This window comes from Protopterus annectens, chromosome 6.part0 (genome assembly GCF_019279795.1).
Source record: "Protopterus annectens isolate FY-2018-M chromosome 6.part0, PAN1.0, whole genome shotgun sequence".
In the NCBI taxonomy this organism is placed as follows: Eukaryota; Metazoa; Chordata; order Ceratodontiformes; family Protopteridae; genus Protopterus; species Protopterus annectens.
Genome location: NC_056737.1, coordinates 328657477 through 328673727, shown reverse-complemented (window position 1 = coordinate 328673727; position 16251 = coordinate 328657477). Strand labels below are relative to the sequence as shown.

General features: G+C 38.7%; 1 protein-coding gene across 1 annotated transcript in view; it reads right to left on the bottom strand.

The window, feature by feature from the left end:
* LOC122803831 (prostaglandin reductase 2-like) overlaps positions 1 to 16251 on the bottom strand; it is a 145099-nt gene that overhangs the window by 114966 nt on the left and 13882 nt on the right. The window contains exon 2 of the mRNA XM_044073514.1: positions 9548 to 9739. Within this exon, the coding sequence (XP_043929449.1) occupies positions 9548 to 9739 (192 nt within the window). The remainder of the gene's footprint in view (positions 1 to 9547; positions 9740 to 16251) is intronic.

Below are 16251 nucleotides of genomic sequence, written 5' to 3'. Positions count from 1 at the left end.
CATTTCAGAACATTTAGTCCTTCTATCCCTAAAAAAATATTACAAATACCTATTCCACCGTGGCAGGCCTTTAATTTTTGAAACTACCCTATTTTTTTTACATAGGATAAACTCATCAATTTGTGAACCAAGTCTTGTATAAAAGCAGTCACAGTTCTCTGTTACACTCCTTTCTTCGACTTCACCTTCATAATTCCACTTAAAGTTTAAGTTGAAGAATAATCAACTTCATAAAACCACCTCTTCAGCATTGTAGTATTATAGCTACCTTTTACTCCAACCTGTATTTGACAGCTGATATTTACATGGCCCGTATTTCCAAGAGGAGGACCTGCCTTAACTCCTAGTACCCCTGCTGTTTGCTGAGGAAAATATATCAAGTCTGCATCCTTTATTGTCAGAAAATGTACATGCTAGTTTAAAGACAAAATAATAGTATTAAGTATTACATCTGTTGTGTTTTTTGAAGACTAACAGTTCCAACATATTTCAAGACCATTTAAACCCCTGGTGTAAACGCAAAGCTTTGAATTCCACTTCTGGTGAATTCAAACATAAATAACTTCCTAAATGCTTGGGGATGGATTTCTATAGAAGTCTACAATTTATAGATATAAACCCTTTCCTAACAACTTCACAGATGTGTCTTGGGATGATGCATTTTTATAAGCCACTGCTGTGCTGTGCTGTGCTGTAATTCTGAATGACATAAACTGAACCCTTCCATCTGACTATTTTTTTTAAGTTATGCAAACCTTCACAGCCTTTAATACTGATAGGTGTCAATCTGTTATTGTACTGAGTTTCAGTAATAATTCCAACATCAGCTCTACTTCCTATAAACAAGGATTCCAACACATCTGCTTTTCCTTGGGGGGGGGGGGGTCTGTAAATTATGTACATAAGGCACTTTAATGTATTAGGATATCAGACAAGTGTTTTTAATTGATTTAATTACTTAATTATATTATAATATACAAGGAACAGATCTGGGAAGGTTTCTATTCTGATGAAGTCCTGTTTTGTGGATGAAAGCACTCAATAAATACTATTTTTATAGTTCCCATGTGACACCTTTTCTCCCACATTATCCTTTTTTTTTTAGTTTAACATAATAACATGAAAAAAAACTATTGAACATTATAACCGTCTCTGTAGCACAGAAGGATAAACTCCCAAATGCGACCCACATGATCAGAGTTTGATTAGCATCTTGGGTCCTAGAAGAGCCAGGGAGAATGGAAAATGAGTGGCTGTGACTCACACACTGTGAGAAGAAGGTGTTTTGGTTGCAGGCCAGCTCAATGGCAACTCCAGTGACAAACCACTAAATTTGTCTTTTTAACTCCAGTGACAAGGTAGAGGCCCAGAGCATGGAAAGCAGGTCCCACCCGGTACTGTTAAGGATGTGTGCTGAGGCTAACCAAGCTGGTGATGAAAACCAAAAGAGTGACCATGTGCAGGATAGCAAGACACAGGTAGCCTCTGTGGTTATGCAGGTTTACACATCACCATCAGGGATGGGGCTAGAACTAAAAATAGAAATGCCTCCACAGCTCACATCTTAGATAATATAAAACGTCAGCGGCATACATCATATAATTTCCTATGCAGTGACAGGTAGAAAAGACTGCCATAATGTCAAATTTCAGGGTAGAGAAAGTCAGATTTACCTGGGTGGGGGATGAGGGAGTAAACTCATGGAAAGAAGAGTGTAGAGAGCAGGTATGAGCAGGAGCCCAAGGAACACTCATGGTTTCCTGGATGTTGGACTCCTTCAGGCAGCTCACTCTGTACTGAACTGGATATAGTCCTTAATATTGGTGATGCACGGAGCATGTCTTACAGGGTAGGATTGGATGGATGGCAAGCACAGAAGCAAAATGCACCAGGGAAAAAATATTGAACATTCAAGACTCTTTTGCTATACTGATGTGCATTACTGGGTTTGTTAATGCATGCAAGACAGAGGTAAGGCTAATTAAAATGTCCTTGTCTAACAACAGTGGCAGCCAAGATTTAACTCTACCCCTCAGTCATAGAAGGCTACAAATGCTGCTGAAACTATATACAAGCAATATTACACAAATGGAGGTGTGTATTCCTAAATTTACTTAATTTTATTACCTAGGTATATCCAATTAATTTCCATGGCAATGCTTTGGTGGACTATACAGCCAGACATGAATGAAAAATGTTTTTTAAAAGTATGACAAATCACATTCAGTAACTAAGTTATAACTGCTAATTATATTGTTACAATAAATACCGTGTAGTGTACAACATGAGGGGATTTACCTACTTCCTTTGAGGGGCAAATCACTAAAATATGCCTTATCAGAATCTCACGATGTAAAGTACAGTTGTGTAAGCAAACTTACCATAACAGTAGATATTCACTGCTGCAGTCGCTTTAGCTAAATGGAGTTTATCCTGCCAAGGATATAACAGCTGGCCAGCTTCCAAAGCCTCAGGGTACCTTACATGTGATTAAAGTGTCAGGCATCTCAAACTGAGCGGAGTAAAAAGACAAGTTTGGGAGTGAAGCCTTTCAGAACTTTCCTGCCAAAACACAGTGGGGGCCTAGCCGTGAATGCCAAGAGAAAAAATAAATAAATAACTAAGTAAATGGCCACACTCTGGCATAAAAAGCACACCAAAAAATAAGTGGGTAGAGGTAGGGAGGGAGTGGCTACTGCAGCAGTGATCATTCAAATATCTATTGTTATGGTAAGTGTACTTATACAACTGTACTATATTCGTCAAATTGATCACTGCTGTTGTAGCCTTAGCTGTATGGGTAGATTTCCCTAGCTACTTCATCTGGGAGGTGGAAGGAGAAGAGTCCAAGAGTCCCTAAAGAATGGTCCTAGAACAGCCTGATCTTGGCCTAGAGAAGGAATCAAGCTTACAGTGCTTTGTAAAAGTATGTACAGAGGACCAAGTAGCAGCTTCTTGAACACTTTTAGAATATAACCTTTCCAAAAAGCCACAGATTAAGTCAAGGCCCTGCTGGAGGGGGCCGTAACCCTGCCCGAAATAGTTTTGTTATGGTGAGTATAGCAAAATGTAATAGCCTTGGACAACCATTTAGAAATAGTCTGTTTTGACACAGGTTGTCCCTTTTTCTTACCTTCACAAGAAATGTAACATCTGATCAAAAGATCTGAAAGATTTAGTTCTGTCAAGATAGTACCTGAGTTGTTGTGGACAACCAAGGTAAGGAGTATCATCTCTCTCATTTTTAGGTTCAAGAAAGAAACATGAAGATGGATAGTTTGGCTTAAAGTACACATGGATACCACTTTAGGCATAAAAGAAGGATTAGTTCTCTAAAAAAACATGTCCCTATGGAAAATGACAGAGGGTTGACTCACCATAAGAGCTTGCAACTCAGATAGCCTTCCTGCAAAGGTCAGAGCAATCAGTAAAACTGTTTTCCATGTTAAGAACATCAAATCAGTCAGGTTAGCTGGTTCAAATGGAGCAATCATCACCTTTTCTAACATAAAATTAAGTTCCAAGAAGGGTCCACCATTTTTTTGAGATCTCTTATGCAAAACCCCTTTCAAAAACATTCTATCATGAAACTGCATTGGAAGTGGAGGATTCATGTGCAGACATGCTGAAATGGCCAATAAATTAACCTTGATACGGGAATAAGAAAGGCCATAGGACAGTAAGTCACACAAATATTGTAAAACCAGAGAACAACTAGCCCTGAATGGGTGCTAGTTATGTCACTGGCAGCAAATAGAAAGCCTTTTCCATTTGCTAATATATGATTTGCTAGTGGCAGGCTTTCTTGCCTCCATAAGTACCTGCTGCACATCTTCAGAAAACAGGTGCCTAAAAGAATTAAGACCCTATTATCCAGACAGTCATTTGAAGTTGATTGATGCTGGGTTGTTTCAAACAACCCTTTTCTTGTGTGAGTAGATCCAGTCTGTGAGGAAGCTTGTGACAATTGCCCCTGGCCATTTCCAAAAGAAAGGAGAACCACAATTGCCTTGGCCAGAAGACAGTCACCACAGTGGTATTGGGGGATTCCTTGTGAATTTTCAGAAGTATGCTGGCAAACAGGAACATTCCTGTCCAAGGAAAAGAAAAGAAAAGGCATCTGATTTCCAGGCCTTCTTGCATGGAGTCCTAGAACAGAATCTTGCCAGTTTATTGTTCAGAGAGGAGGCAATGTCTGCTTGATGAACTCTCCACAAATAGCTCAAATCTTTGAAGACCCCCTGATCTCATTTCCATTCATGAGGGTCTACCCTGGTCCTGCTCAGCTTGTTTGCCACACAATTTTGCTCTGACTGAATGAAGGATGCCAGTAGAGTAAAATCGTGCTCTGACACTATATCTCAAGTTAACATGGCTAGTCTGCAAAGTGGGTACTACCTGGTTCCCCATTGCTTGTTCATGTACCACATGACTGTGGTATTGTCTGTCACCAACTGAATAGGTCCTGAGGACCAAAGATGGTTCTGAGAGTTGAGTGCCTTGATCAGGGCAAGCATCTCCTTGATAATTATGTGCTTGCATCTGTCCTTGGTGTCCCACACCCCCTGCTCTTTTATCCCTCCTGAAACTGCTCCTCAAGCAAAGTTTGAGGCACTTGTGTTAACTGACTTCTTGCAGCAGGAAGGGAGAAGGGGAGACCTGGATTTCAGGATGTCTGTAGTCTCCACCAAATGATTTCTCTTCTGACAAACCCCAGCCCTAGTATTTGAAAAGATAAAGGGTGTTGGTGCTGGGACCAAAGAGATTTCAGATACCACTGTATTTTCCTCATGTGGAGTTTTGCCAGGGGTATCATGAGAATCATAGATGCCATGAGACCCAAAATCTTGATGTTCTCCCTTGCAGTGACCGAAGTCTCAGTGGAAAACCTTAGAACTAGATCAAGATATACACTTATTTTGCTTTTTTCCTGTGGAAAAAAGCTCTTTGAACTGAGGTGTCTAGCTGCCATCCCAGGAACAAAATCCTGTGTGAAGGAGTCAAGAAAGACTTTTGAATGTTCACTTGGAATGCCAGCTTGTGTAAAAGATCACTCACCCAAGAGAAAGAGATTTATGACATTTTGAAAAAGACTCTCCAAAGATAAGCAAGTCATATAAAGATGGAAAAATGTGGATACCCTATAGACTGCAATGGGCTATAACTGGAGCTAGACACTTTGTCAGCACTCTTGGTGCAATTGATAGTCCAAAGGGTAAAGCAGAGAACTGACAATGTGATCCAGATACACAAAACCTTAAGAAACGTCTGAAGTACAGTAGAGAGTCAATTATCCAAATGTCATTTATCCAAAATGTTAGTTATATGAACCCAGTCTTCCAAAGTTTTTGGGTAGGAAAAATCATAAAGTCTGAATATTAAATGTTATACATATTAGCATGTGCATGTGTTTTGAACTTGTAGCCTGCTTTTGTGTGAAAAACAATCTTTATTGTCCACTGGACTTGCTGAATTGTTGAAACGTGTATTCCCTGACTACAGAAAAAACAAGATTTTAGAAGTTTTTTTATCCTGTTCACTGTACGTTTAATTATCTGAACAGTTTGATTATCTAAACTACCCTTGGTCCCAGTTAGGTTGGATAATTGACTCTCTACTGTATGGATGAATACGGGTGTGATAGTAAGAATAATTTATGTCTAGTGTTACCAGGAAACTTGAAAGAAGAATAAAAAGTAACAGGTTGTGAAGTGACAGCATTTTGAATTTGGGCATTATCACAAACAGGTTTAGGAAAGAAAGATCTAAAATTTGTCTCCAAGCATTTTCTTTCTTTGACCCTAGGAACATCCTTGAATAAAAACCCTTCCACCTGGGAGAGAAGAACTGGTTCTACAATTCTTTGGACCAGTATGTGATTCAAAACAACTGAAAAAAAAGAGTCTGATCTGAAAGATGAGGGAAGACCCCTTGGAAAGTAGGAGTTTCCTCCCACTGCCATCTGTAACCTAGATGAATGATTTTCAGAACCCTTTTACCTGAAACTATCTGTTGCCAAAGAGAACAAATTGAGATTCAGAAATTCTGGAAGAAAAAAGGGGCCAGGGTTGGGGGGGGGGGGTCACTTGGTCTCTTGAACAGTCATTCAGACTTGCTGGACTATCTTTGTTTTTTTGTAGGTTTGTGACATCTTTGTAGAATCCCTTTGCCATTTCTTCTTAATCATCAGTTTACCCGTATTTTGCTGAGACTGTTTATTCTGCTTTTTGCCAAAACTGGATGAGGAGATAGAAAATCCCTTTGAAAAGGAGGGCTGAAAAATCTTGAGATTCCCTGTATCAGCTTGCCCCTTTCATCACACATTTTGACCACCTCTGCAGCAAAGGGGCCAAACACTAAATCTCTATCTAAGGGTGAATTTAAGATCTCATTTTTAACATCAGCTGAGATGTTTTCAGAATGCAGCCATGCAAACCTCCTCAAAATAGTACCAATGGCCATTGCCCTGGAAGAAGTATCAACGGAGTCATACACATACTGCAAACAATGAGTAGTGACCTGTGTAATAAAAAAAAATGTTATTTAAAGCAGATTGTTTGTCACAAGAAGAAACTGCAGATAAGACATTCCTTATATGTTCATAATTAATCGGAACAAACTTTAACACATGAGCCTGACAATTCAAAACTCTGAAAATCAAAGTTGCAGACGTATATACTTTTCCCCATACCTATCAATTATTTTCCCATCCTTATCGGAAAGAGTAGGATTGGAATTAACTACGTGCTTAGTATCAACTAGAGCTATTGCTGCTGGGTCAGGTTTGGGAACAGTGTAGAAAAATTTAAAAAAGACTGAGGATCTTTATACATGCTATCTGTCTTATTAGGGACAGCTGGCAGACTGTCAGGAAATTTGCAGGCAGTAGTACATGCATCCTCTAAAGCAGACAGAACAGAAGGAATGGGTGCAGGATCTGGAAAGTCTTTCTTTAACAATTCATAGTATTTTCTGATGGACTGTGAAACCTCAGTGATTTCCCACTAAAAACATTCTAGCAATAGTCTCAGAGGAAGGGAATCCCCCATACAGAAAATCAGAAACTGAGCTCTCCTCTGAGTTTAAATCAGAAATCTGAAAAAAAATGTATCCTTCCGTAGATCATCCTGTTGAGGTACAGAGTCTTGAATCTCTTCAGGAAAGAGGTATCCCTCTTTCTTTTACCAAAACTACTTTACAAGAAGGATCAATAGCCTGAATTAAACCCTGAGCCACACCAGTAAACTATTCATATCTAAAGAAGTCTGAGGAAGACTAGATACATGCTTGGTTTTCTGTTTCTTTTTGACGGCAGTATTACTAATGGCAGTTGCAGCTTCCAAAGGGATGGGCACAGCATTCTGACACAACAGGGAAACTTTTCCTGTTCCTTGTCCCAGGACTGACAAGAGTGGATCTCCCTTGCCCACTGAGGACCTACATCAGCCACAGAGGAAGTGGCTAACCTCTAGTCCGTAGTGGCTGTAGGTGCTACACCAGAGGGATCCAGGGTAAAGGATGAGTGGTCATAGGAACAACAAATCCCCACAGCAGATTCATGGACCTGCAGCTGAGGCAAATTGCTAGCCTGCTGTGGTGGCAAAGGCTGTTTGCTTATTTTGTTTTCGTTCTGTGGCTGGAAGAAGGACTGATCATGGACCAGTACTCTGTTTCATGCTCAAGCCTAAAATGTGTTTCCTATAGAAGACAAGCAGCAAATGCCAGCCCCACAAAAGTTAAATAAACACAATTCTGCCACAGGAAAAAAATGTTTTCAGTTGCTTCACACCACTTTTAAACTGGCAGGAAAAATTAGCACTTCATTAAAAAGTATGCTACAGTCTCATAACAGTCTGTTAAAACACAACACTCCTAGCTTTAAAATAATTTCCCTGAACAGGAAAGTGGCAAAACATTAACACAAACAAGAAAACAGATTTTTTTTTTCTCCAAAGGGAACTTATCTGCCCACCAAAGGAACAGCACAAGCTGACTGTTGACCCTTGAAAGCCTCAAAACAGCACACTCTTTGGTGGCAGTAAAACTCTGGAAGGCTTCACACCCAAATTTGTCTTTTATTCATCTCAACTTGAGCTTCCTGACATTTTGGGGATGTGGAAGGTGCCCTGAAGCTTTGGAAGGTGGTTGGCTGTTATATCTCTGTTGGGATATAACCCATATATAGCTAAGGTTATTGCAGCAGTGATGAATGTGATGAACATCTGAATAATTCCATAATAACACACTGTGACATCCCTTAGTGTTTGAAGACTGAGTATAACATCAGAAATATATTTAATGCATATCTGAGCAATGATGGACAACTTGATACTTGGCTAGACATCTTTAGAGAAATATGATTAGCTTACTTATGGTCCATTACAGCTAAACTCATTTGTCCACAGCTAGAAGCCTGAAAAGGCATCTCTTTGACATTTTTGTATAGGGAACTTCATCACCCTAATCCTCACGAAGGAGGGTCTGCCCCTTGCACTCACTAATATGACTAAGTCACCTTGAGGTAAAGTTTATTACTTGTTGATGAGCTGCTCATTTAGCCTCCAGGACCCAGCAACATGGACTACAAGGTTTTATTGCCATAATAAAGTGAATAGACACCTCCCACAGCAGTCTGAAGACAAACCAGCTCATATACTTACATCCCCCATTCATGTTTAAGTCTCCAGCCTAATACATTTACGCAAGAAGTTAAACTTACATATTAGCTTCTCCTAGAAATGTAACCCAGTGTAAGGTAAACTAAACTACCAGAGATAAAAACCACCACACACATTATTATCAGGTATAATTATTTACATAAAGCAAATAGTTAAATTAACTTTTATTGCGGGATTTATCACAGTTGGAATGCCAAAGAAGGTGAAAAGAAAAGTGTACAACACAGTGGTGGAACCAGTACTAATGCACAATACAGAAACCTGGGCAGTGAAGGCAGAGCAGTTGAGAAAGCTACAGGAGATGAAGTGTCTTGAAATGGGTGGCAGGATGCACACTGCGGGATGGATAAGGAAATAAGGATATCAGAACAGAAGACAAACTATCTCCAGTTGCAGGAAAGGTTAAGGAGAAGATATTATATTGGTTCAGGCACATGTGCAGGAAAAGTAGAAGACAATCTGGTGAAGAAGATTCAGAATAGGCAGGAAGAAATCAAGAGGAAATGAGGGTCCAGTAAAGAGATAGCTGATATAGTGTCAGGAAAGACCTGTGACAATCAGGCATGACCATCGGAGAATGTAGGTGACTGGCATTAAACTGAAAAAAATAGGAACAACTGAAGCAACACCCCTACCCCATACAGAACATGGGAAAAAGGGGGTAGTTTATGATGATGATGACCACCACAATTAAAGACTACAGGTTTTATTTTGGCTGCATACTGTAAAACACTGCAGTTACTACTGTGCTTGTAGACATGTTTTTGCATATGATAAAGTGTAAACGGTAGATAAACTCTATAAAATATTCTGTAGCAAGCAATGCAATAACATATCCATAACAGAATGACTTCAATAGATGTACTTACCTTCTGAAGAAGGCCCCCATCCACAACAGTCTCGGTTTGCCATGGCCAATAATATGATGTCACAGTATCTCCTGAGGTGAAACCGGCATGTCTGCTGTCCACAACAACTCCTACGCCTATACCTTGTACAGTCTGTGAAATCTGCCATGGCTTTAAGTAATCAATGCCTGTGTCTTCTTTCATACAGCATCTCTAAAGTACATACATGCAAAAAAACAATAAAAAAATAAAGACAAAGAAAACAGAAATTCTGAAGATATTGTTTTCCAGGGAAAAAATCTGCTTGTATATCCATGCACTATGCCAGATGAAGTTATTATGATACACTAAATGCAAAAATGTTGTTTAGTTCCTAAAGTTTAATTCCAGAAAGTTTAATAGAAGGTTGGGAGGTAAAAGGTATACCTTCAGGAAAAAAAATGTGTATCCTGTGGGATCTTACAGCAATCAATCATTAATCTCAAGAATATTCATCTTCAGTACTGTTACACAGTTCACACTTCTCATCAAAATAACTAAACTGTTACTTTTCTTTAGTGTTTTGCTTTTTATTTTTTTAATCTCTTTTAATCCATACTCCCAAGTACCCCATTTTACCACGTTCTCATAAATATGGGCACTGCCAAACCAATCTGTGTCAAGGCACACAGTCCACAGTCATTCCCTTGCTTTATCTTCATCAAACCTACATCCCAAGAACACCAGAAACTGTCCTAGAATATTCTACAACACTTAAACATCCACCCCCTGTTCCACCAGACACAAAACAACAACATTTGAAAACAAAGCCATCCCTTTCTGACCAGCATACCAATTACATCCCTGAACCTCCATGTTCCCCGCCTTCCCTGCCAGTGTTTCCAAACACAGCAGAAACAACACAGAGTAAAGAGGACACCCCTGCCCAGCCACTCTGCTCAAACAGAACCCATCAGAGAGGCACCCCCCCACCTCAACCCTTGCCTCTGATTCCTTAAACATCCTTCCAGTCAACTCCACCATTCTGTCAGGGAATGCAGATCCCAGCCCACTCTGTGGAACATGTGCTCTGCATCAAGGCCCACCAACTACAGTCACACTTTCCCACACTCTGCTTCCCTCTGGTCCATCACCACCCCATCAGTGCCACCTACCGTTTGCCTACCCTCCACAAAGCCACACCAATCCACATCCACTAATCCTGGCATCTACATTGCAACTCCCTCAGCTACCACAGGCACAAACATCATACAGTCATGGTCCAGAATTGAAACAGTAAAGAACAAAAAGTAAAGGACTCCTCCACTGAAAGTACTGCCAAAAAAATCCAAATGGTAAATCCAAAAGTAAGGCAAGTACTACCACACTGTGTATGAAGCAACTTTACTTTATTAAAACAATAAAAGCAGTATCATAAGCACTTTCAGGTAAATCCCTCCATCAGATGATAAAACACTAGTAAAAACATAGTATCTAATATAGTACAGCACAACCAATGAAAATCAGTAGTTTACCCTCCTTTTTGCTAGAGCTGGTTTAAAAGGGACAACATCATTTAATCCTGGGGCTTTGTCAGCTCCTAGTCTAAGAATCCATTGCATCTCTTTGTATTCAGTTTCATTATACAAGTCACCCGTTCTTTGACTTCTATTTACAACACAAATGACATAAAGGCAAAGACATGATCACTATGCAATTCTATATACTTGTACAGTGCATTGTGTTCTTTTCTTAACCTTATATCTGACAGATGCTTAAAAATTCTATCTAAGTCTGCAATTTGTTTTTCCTACATAATATGCAGTACACTGTTGACAGTTTGCAATATAGACAACGTTTTGCGTATTACAGTCAGTATACATATTCAAAAAGTACTTCTTGTTGGTCATGGGGTGTATAAAACAGTTTCCTTGTAAAATGTGCTTACAGGCTTTACAATGTAGGCATGGATAAGTTCCCCTCTTCTTAATGCCTGGAGTTTTAAAATGCATAGGTTCTTGACATAGAATATCTTTCAAATTTATATTTCTTTTAAAAACTGTCCATACAACTCTAGTTATATTCTCATCTGTTAAAAGAATTCTCCCGTTGTCTCTAATTATATTACATATAACACCTATATCATTACTGTATGTTAAACCTATTTTCAAACCTTCATTAGCTTTTTGAACCTGTGCAGCTACCTTATTAGGCCATTTTTTACCTCTGTGTAACCATGGTTTGGCACTTTATTTTCTATAGAGACTGCTGTTGTCCATTTCCTTTTTCAGTAGATTTTTGCTATAATCTCGTGCTTGAAAATTATTCTTTAAAGAGTCCAATTCTTGTATAATGGAATTTTCATTCATACAAAGTCTGGATATTCTGCAGACTTGTCCCCTGGCTATGTGTTGGAATACATGTCTAGGGTGCATGCTGTCAAATCTAAGCATGCTGTTGGTCCAACAAGGCTTCCTATTTAGTGAGGTCTCTACTTCCCCATTTTCTTTCTTAGTAATACTAACATCCAGGTATTCAGTAACTGAGCTAGAATAATTCAATGAGAATCTGAAGAAACTGGTAGTAGACTATAAATACTTAACAAAGGATGTTAATTCTGATGTGGTGCCCCCCACAAAAAGAAAACATTGTTCACAAATCTATTGTAAAAGAAAAGTTTGTCTTTCCAATCATGTGCTGCCTCAAATATCACCATATCTTCCTAGTATGCCAGGACTAGGTTAGCATATGTGTTCACACAAGGCGTATCCATAGCTATACCTTGTCTCTGGCAATAATACTTTGTTTAACAAAGAAAAACATTGTTTTCTAATACTAGCCTTAATAAGGAGCATAACCGTATATTTTCATCTATATGTATATTCACCTTTTTGTTCAGTATTTCTTTTATGGCAGTAATACCATACTGATTTTCTATGACAGTGAACCAATTCTTTACATCTAGGGTAACAAACATGTAGGAAATGTCACTGTTCTCTTGTAAATAAACACCCAATGATTCCAGAAATGTAGCAGTATCTTTAAAAATTCTAGGGAAGGTGTGTAACATTGGTCTGAGAGTACATTCTAACCAGATAGAAATATTTTCTGTTGCCCAACACCTACCCAATACTATAGGCCTCATGCAGGGGTGTAGCCAGGATTTTCAGATTTGTACTCAAAGTTCCCAACACAAACAAACTCCCCAGTATGTCATGCCCCATCACCATCTTGCTCTCCTCCCATCCATATATACTGCTGTCCAAGTCACAGCGCCATTGCAATCCTGCTCTTTACCCAGCATGAAAGTAAAGGTGATAAACGCATCAAGCAGCATAAAAGTCACACTTTTAAATTATTTTATTGCATTGTATATTACACTGATATTTATGCATAATGTATAGTCTTTCTAGGCCTGTCGTCCCTCCTCCATTGAAGTTACCCCCATACTGCCTCCATTTCATCTGAGTTTATTCAGTTTTGTCTCCAGGCAAGATTTGCCTCTTCCAATTCAGATTGCTTTCAGTCCTCCATTTGTCAGTGGTGAACATATCAGAGGAGTAATGGAACATACTGTATCCAGCTTTTCCTCTTATTCTTCCAAGCTAAGTCTTTATTGGTACCATGGCAAGAAGATGTACATGTCACTGTGCCATACCCTTCCTGATGTACCCAAATATTGCATTGGTACAGAATGTTCATCTGGTCTGTCCTGTATCTGCCAACAGTGCAACTGTGCCAATCCCACCAAACACTGGGAAAAGAAAGTTGCCTTTAGAATGCTTGATGATCCTCCCTTCCTCTGTAATCCCAGTGGGTTCCTGATCCCACTTTCAAACTCAGGTCACTGGTGACATGAATACTCTTATTGCTTTTCTGCTATGGAATGGTTTCTAAAACACAGAAATATTTGACATTAAAGTGGATTATAACTGATAACAGCTAAAAATCCTTATGTGTTTGGAACCTTAGTATTTTCTTGTTGACAAAGGGAACCAGAAATATAACATCTCACCTCTGTACAAGCAATAAAAAATAACTAATGACAATACAGTTATGATGCTTTGAAATTTATACATATTTCACTTCTGCCCCAAACTCCAGCTGTTACTTCATAGGCCTAAGCAGCATACATCCTACAATTATGGCAGCGAAGAAGATATTAGAAAGAATAACTACTATTAATTGTATCACATGCAATTAATTACAAAAAATCACTTTCATTTAAAATAATCAATTACATTCATCATTTTGGACCTTTGTGTTAAAATTAAGCATTAGCATGTATTGTTAATATTTTAATAGTCATCACAGTATGTACTAATTTAGACAAATCAGGATTTGCCTTTATCAGTCCTTTGTTTACTAAGCATAAGAATGTCAATTTGTTAATGCAGCTCTTTTATTTGGGCCTTTGTGGGGAAAAAGGAATATATTTATCACTTCTACTTCTGTAGACATGAACATAGGCATTTCATTACGTGTGGTGCCCGTCACATTCTGTTAAATGTAAATAAGGCAAGCCCCCATTATCATAGAAGGGGCACTGTATTGAAAGGTAAAGGAAATATCACTTTGAAAGCATAACAGCACATTCTGTGAAATTTCACATGAATGACAGCTTACTATTCTAACATGAAGAGGCTATTTGTTCCTTGAGTATTTCAGATTTGACCACAGATTAAATATTTTTTTTCTACAAACCAATACCAGAACAAAGTTACAGCAAATTACTAGAAAAAGGGTTGACATCTGACATATCCTTTTTTAGGCATACAATGCCTGCTATACTGCTGGCCTCTTTGTAGGGGAAGCAGCGAATGACAGAAGTGGAATGGTCCTGTTATTGTCAGGGATGCTAACATAAGCAACATTTAGGTAAGGACAGAAACTAAGTAATTATTCCCCTGAAATGATTTGAAACTAGTTACACTGTTATTGTTTTAGTTTCCTCCAGTGAATGTGAAGTGGTTCAGAGCTCAAAAGAGAGTTTAATAAGGTGAGCATCTGGAGTGTTTTCTGCCATGATTATTTAACCAACAGCCCTAATGGTCCTGGCAAGAGGTCAAGGATCACACAGTCGGGTGACTAGTCATGCTGTGACTGTACTTTCTTACCATACACTCGCATGCACACTCACACCTATGGCTAATTTAGAGTATCCAGCCCACCTACTGCATGTCTTTGGAATGTGGGAGGAAACCGGAGCACCCAAAGAAAACCCATTCCGACACAAGGAGGACATGCAAACTCCACACAGAAGGCAGAGGAACTCAGATGACTAAAGGAAAAGAGAGGGAAGGATTAACAGGCAGCAGTAGTAAAAATACCCTGGCTCATGTGAGGTATTTAGATACTCAAATACTCAAATGACACAGTAATGAATAACTGTAATTGTTGAATAGCATGGACTCTATACTTTGTCTATTTCTGGTCATAGTCCTGCTAGCTCACTGTGGACTTTATATTCTGAATTTGGCTATAGCCACCTATATGCTATTTCGGATACTATGTTCTTTTCCATCAACCACTGAGACACAGCAGCAATCATTTTTACCGTAATTACTCTAACAGCCCTTTATGCTTTCCCAACATATGCCCCCAAACAGACAGCCACTTCTGAGATTAAAAAAAAAAATAGCCGCAGTAATATATTTGAAGTTGCCTCTGTTGCAGGGTACTCCCAATGTTGATCCCAGGAAATGTGAATAGCTGTGAAAATTGTGTATTCTATTGTAGACAGTAGAAATCATGCAGTTCTCAATCTCATAGTTAAGGAATTGGAGGCAAAATCAAAAAACGTGAGGCAAAAAAATCAAGAGCAAATTTAAAATCTTGTTCTTATATACTTAGAGAGTTGCTAAAACAATTGGTTTTGTATTAGCATTGTCATTATTTACTGACTACAAAAATGCGGATTTGCTAGAAAGCCACAATTATAAGCTTACACACCAAAAATGTGAAGCAATAATCAGGTTGAAATGAGAGCTATGCTACTAGAAACCTTGACATCTTACAACCAGGAATAATAGACAAAGAATCAGGGACAAAGATACAAGTACTGCAAGAATCAGTAACATATTTTAAAGATTGCTCTATATACTCAGAAAGGTTCTGGAATAAAAAAGATTAAAAAAGAATAATAGAATAAAAAAGTTTTGCATTAGCATACATTTTCTAAAGGAAATACATGTCTGTCATTATTTACTGAATGCAGTATCCTTAATAATTTGCAAGAACATTTACAAGGAACAGGCCACAAGAATGAGGTACAGTCAGGGACAGCTGAAAACTTTGCTTATGATGGTCTGAAAATCTGCTGAAAATACTCAGGGCCACAAACAGGATTTTTAAATTGCATACACTGATGCCATATTACCCCCTTCTCCCCATAAAAGTTGCATGTTATGCCGTGACACTGCAGTACAAAGTAATGCCATATTGTACACCTCTAAAAGAGTATAGGTCATTGTATAGTGTGATATGTAGTCAACATCTTCCTGATGAACACTGCTTTCTTGGATGTACTACTTATATTACACAGACTGGCTTTAGGTAATAGTGTTGCATTGACAAACCTATGTACCATATCATGGTACCTAGTCCCACAAATTCACTCATACATATATTAATAGTCACCTTGAATACTCTGTGCCACAATTTGGTAGTCAGTCGCAGAGGTCCATTCACACAAGTACCAGTACACAGCATTGAAAAGTTTATGCTATACAGTAGCATCTGGCCAA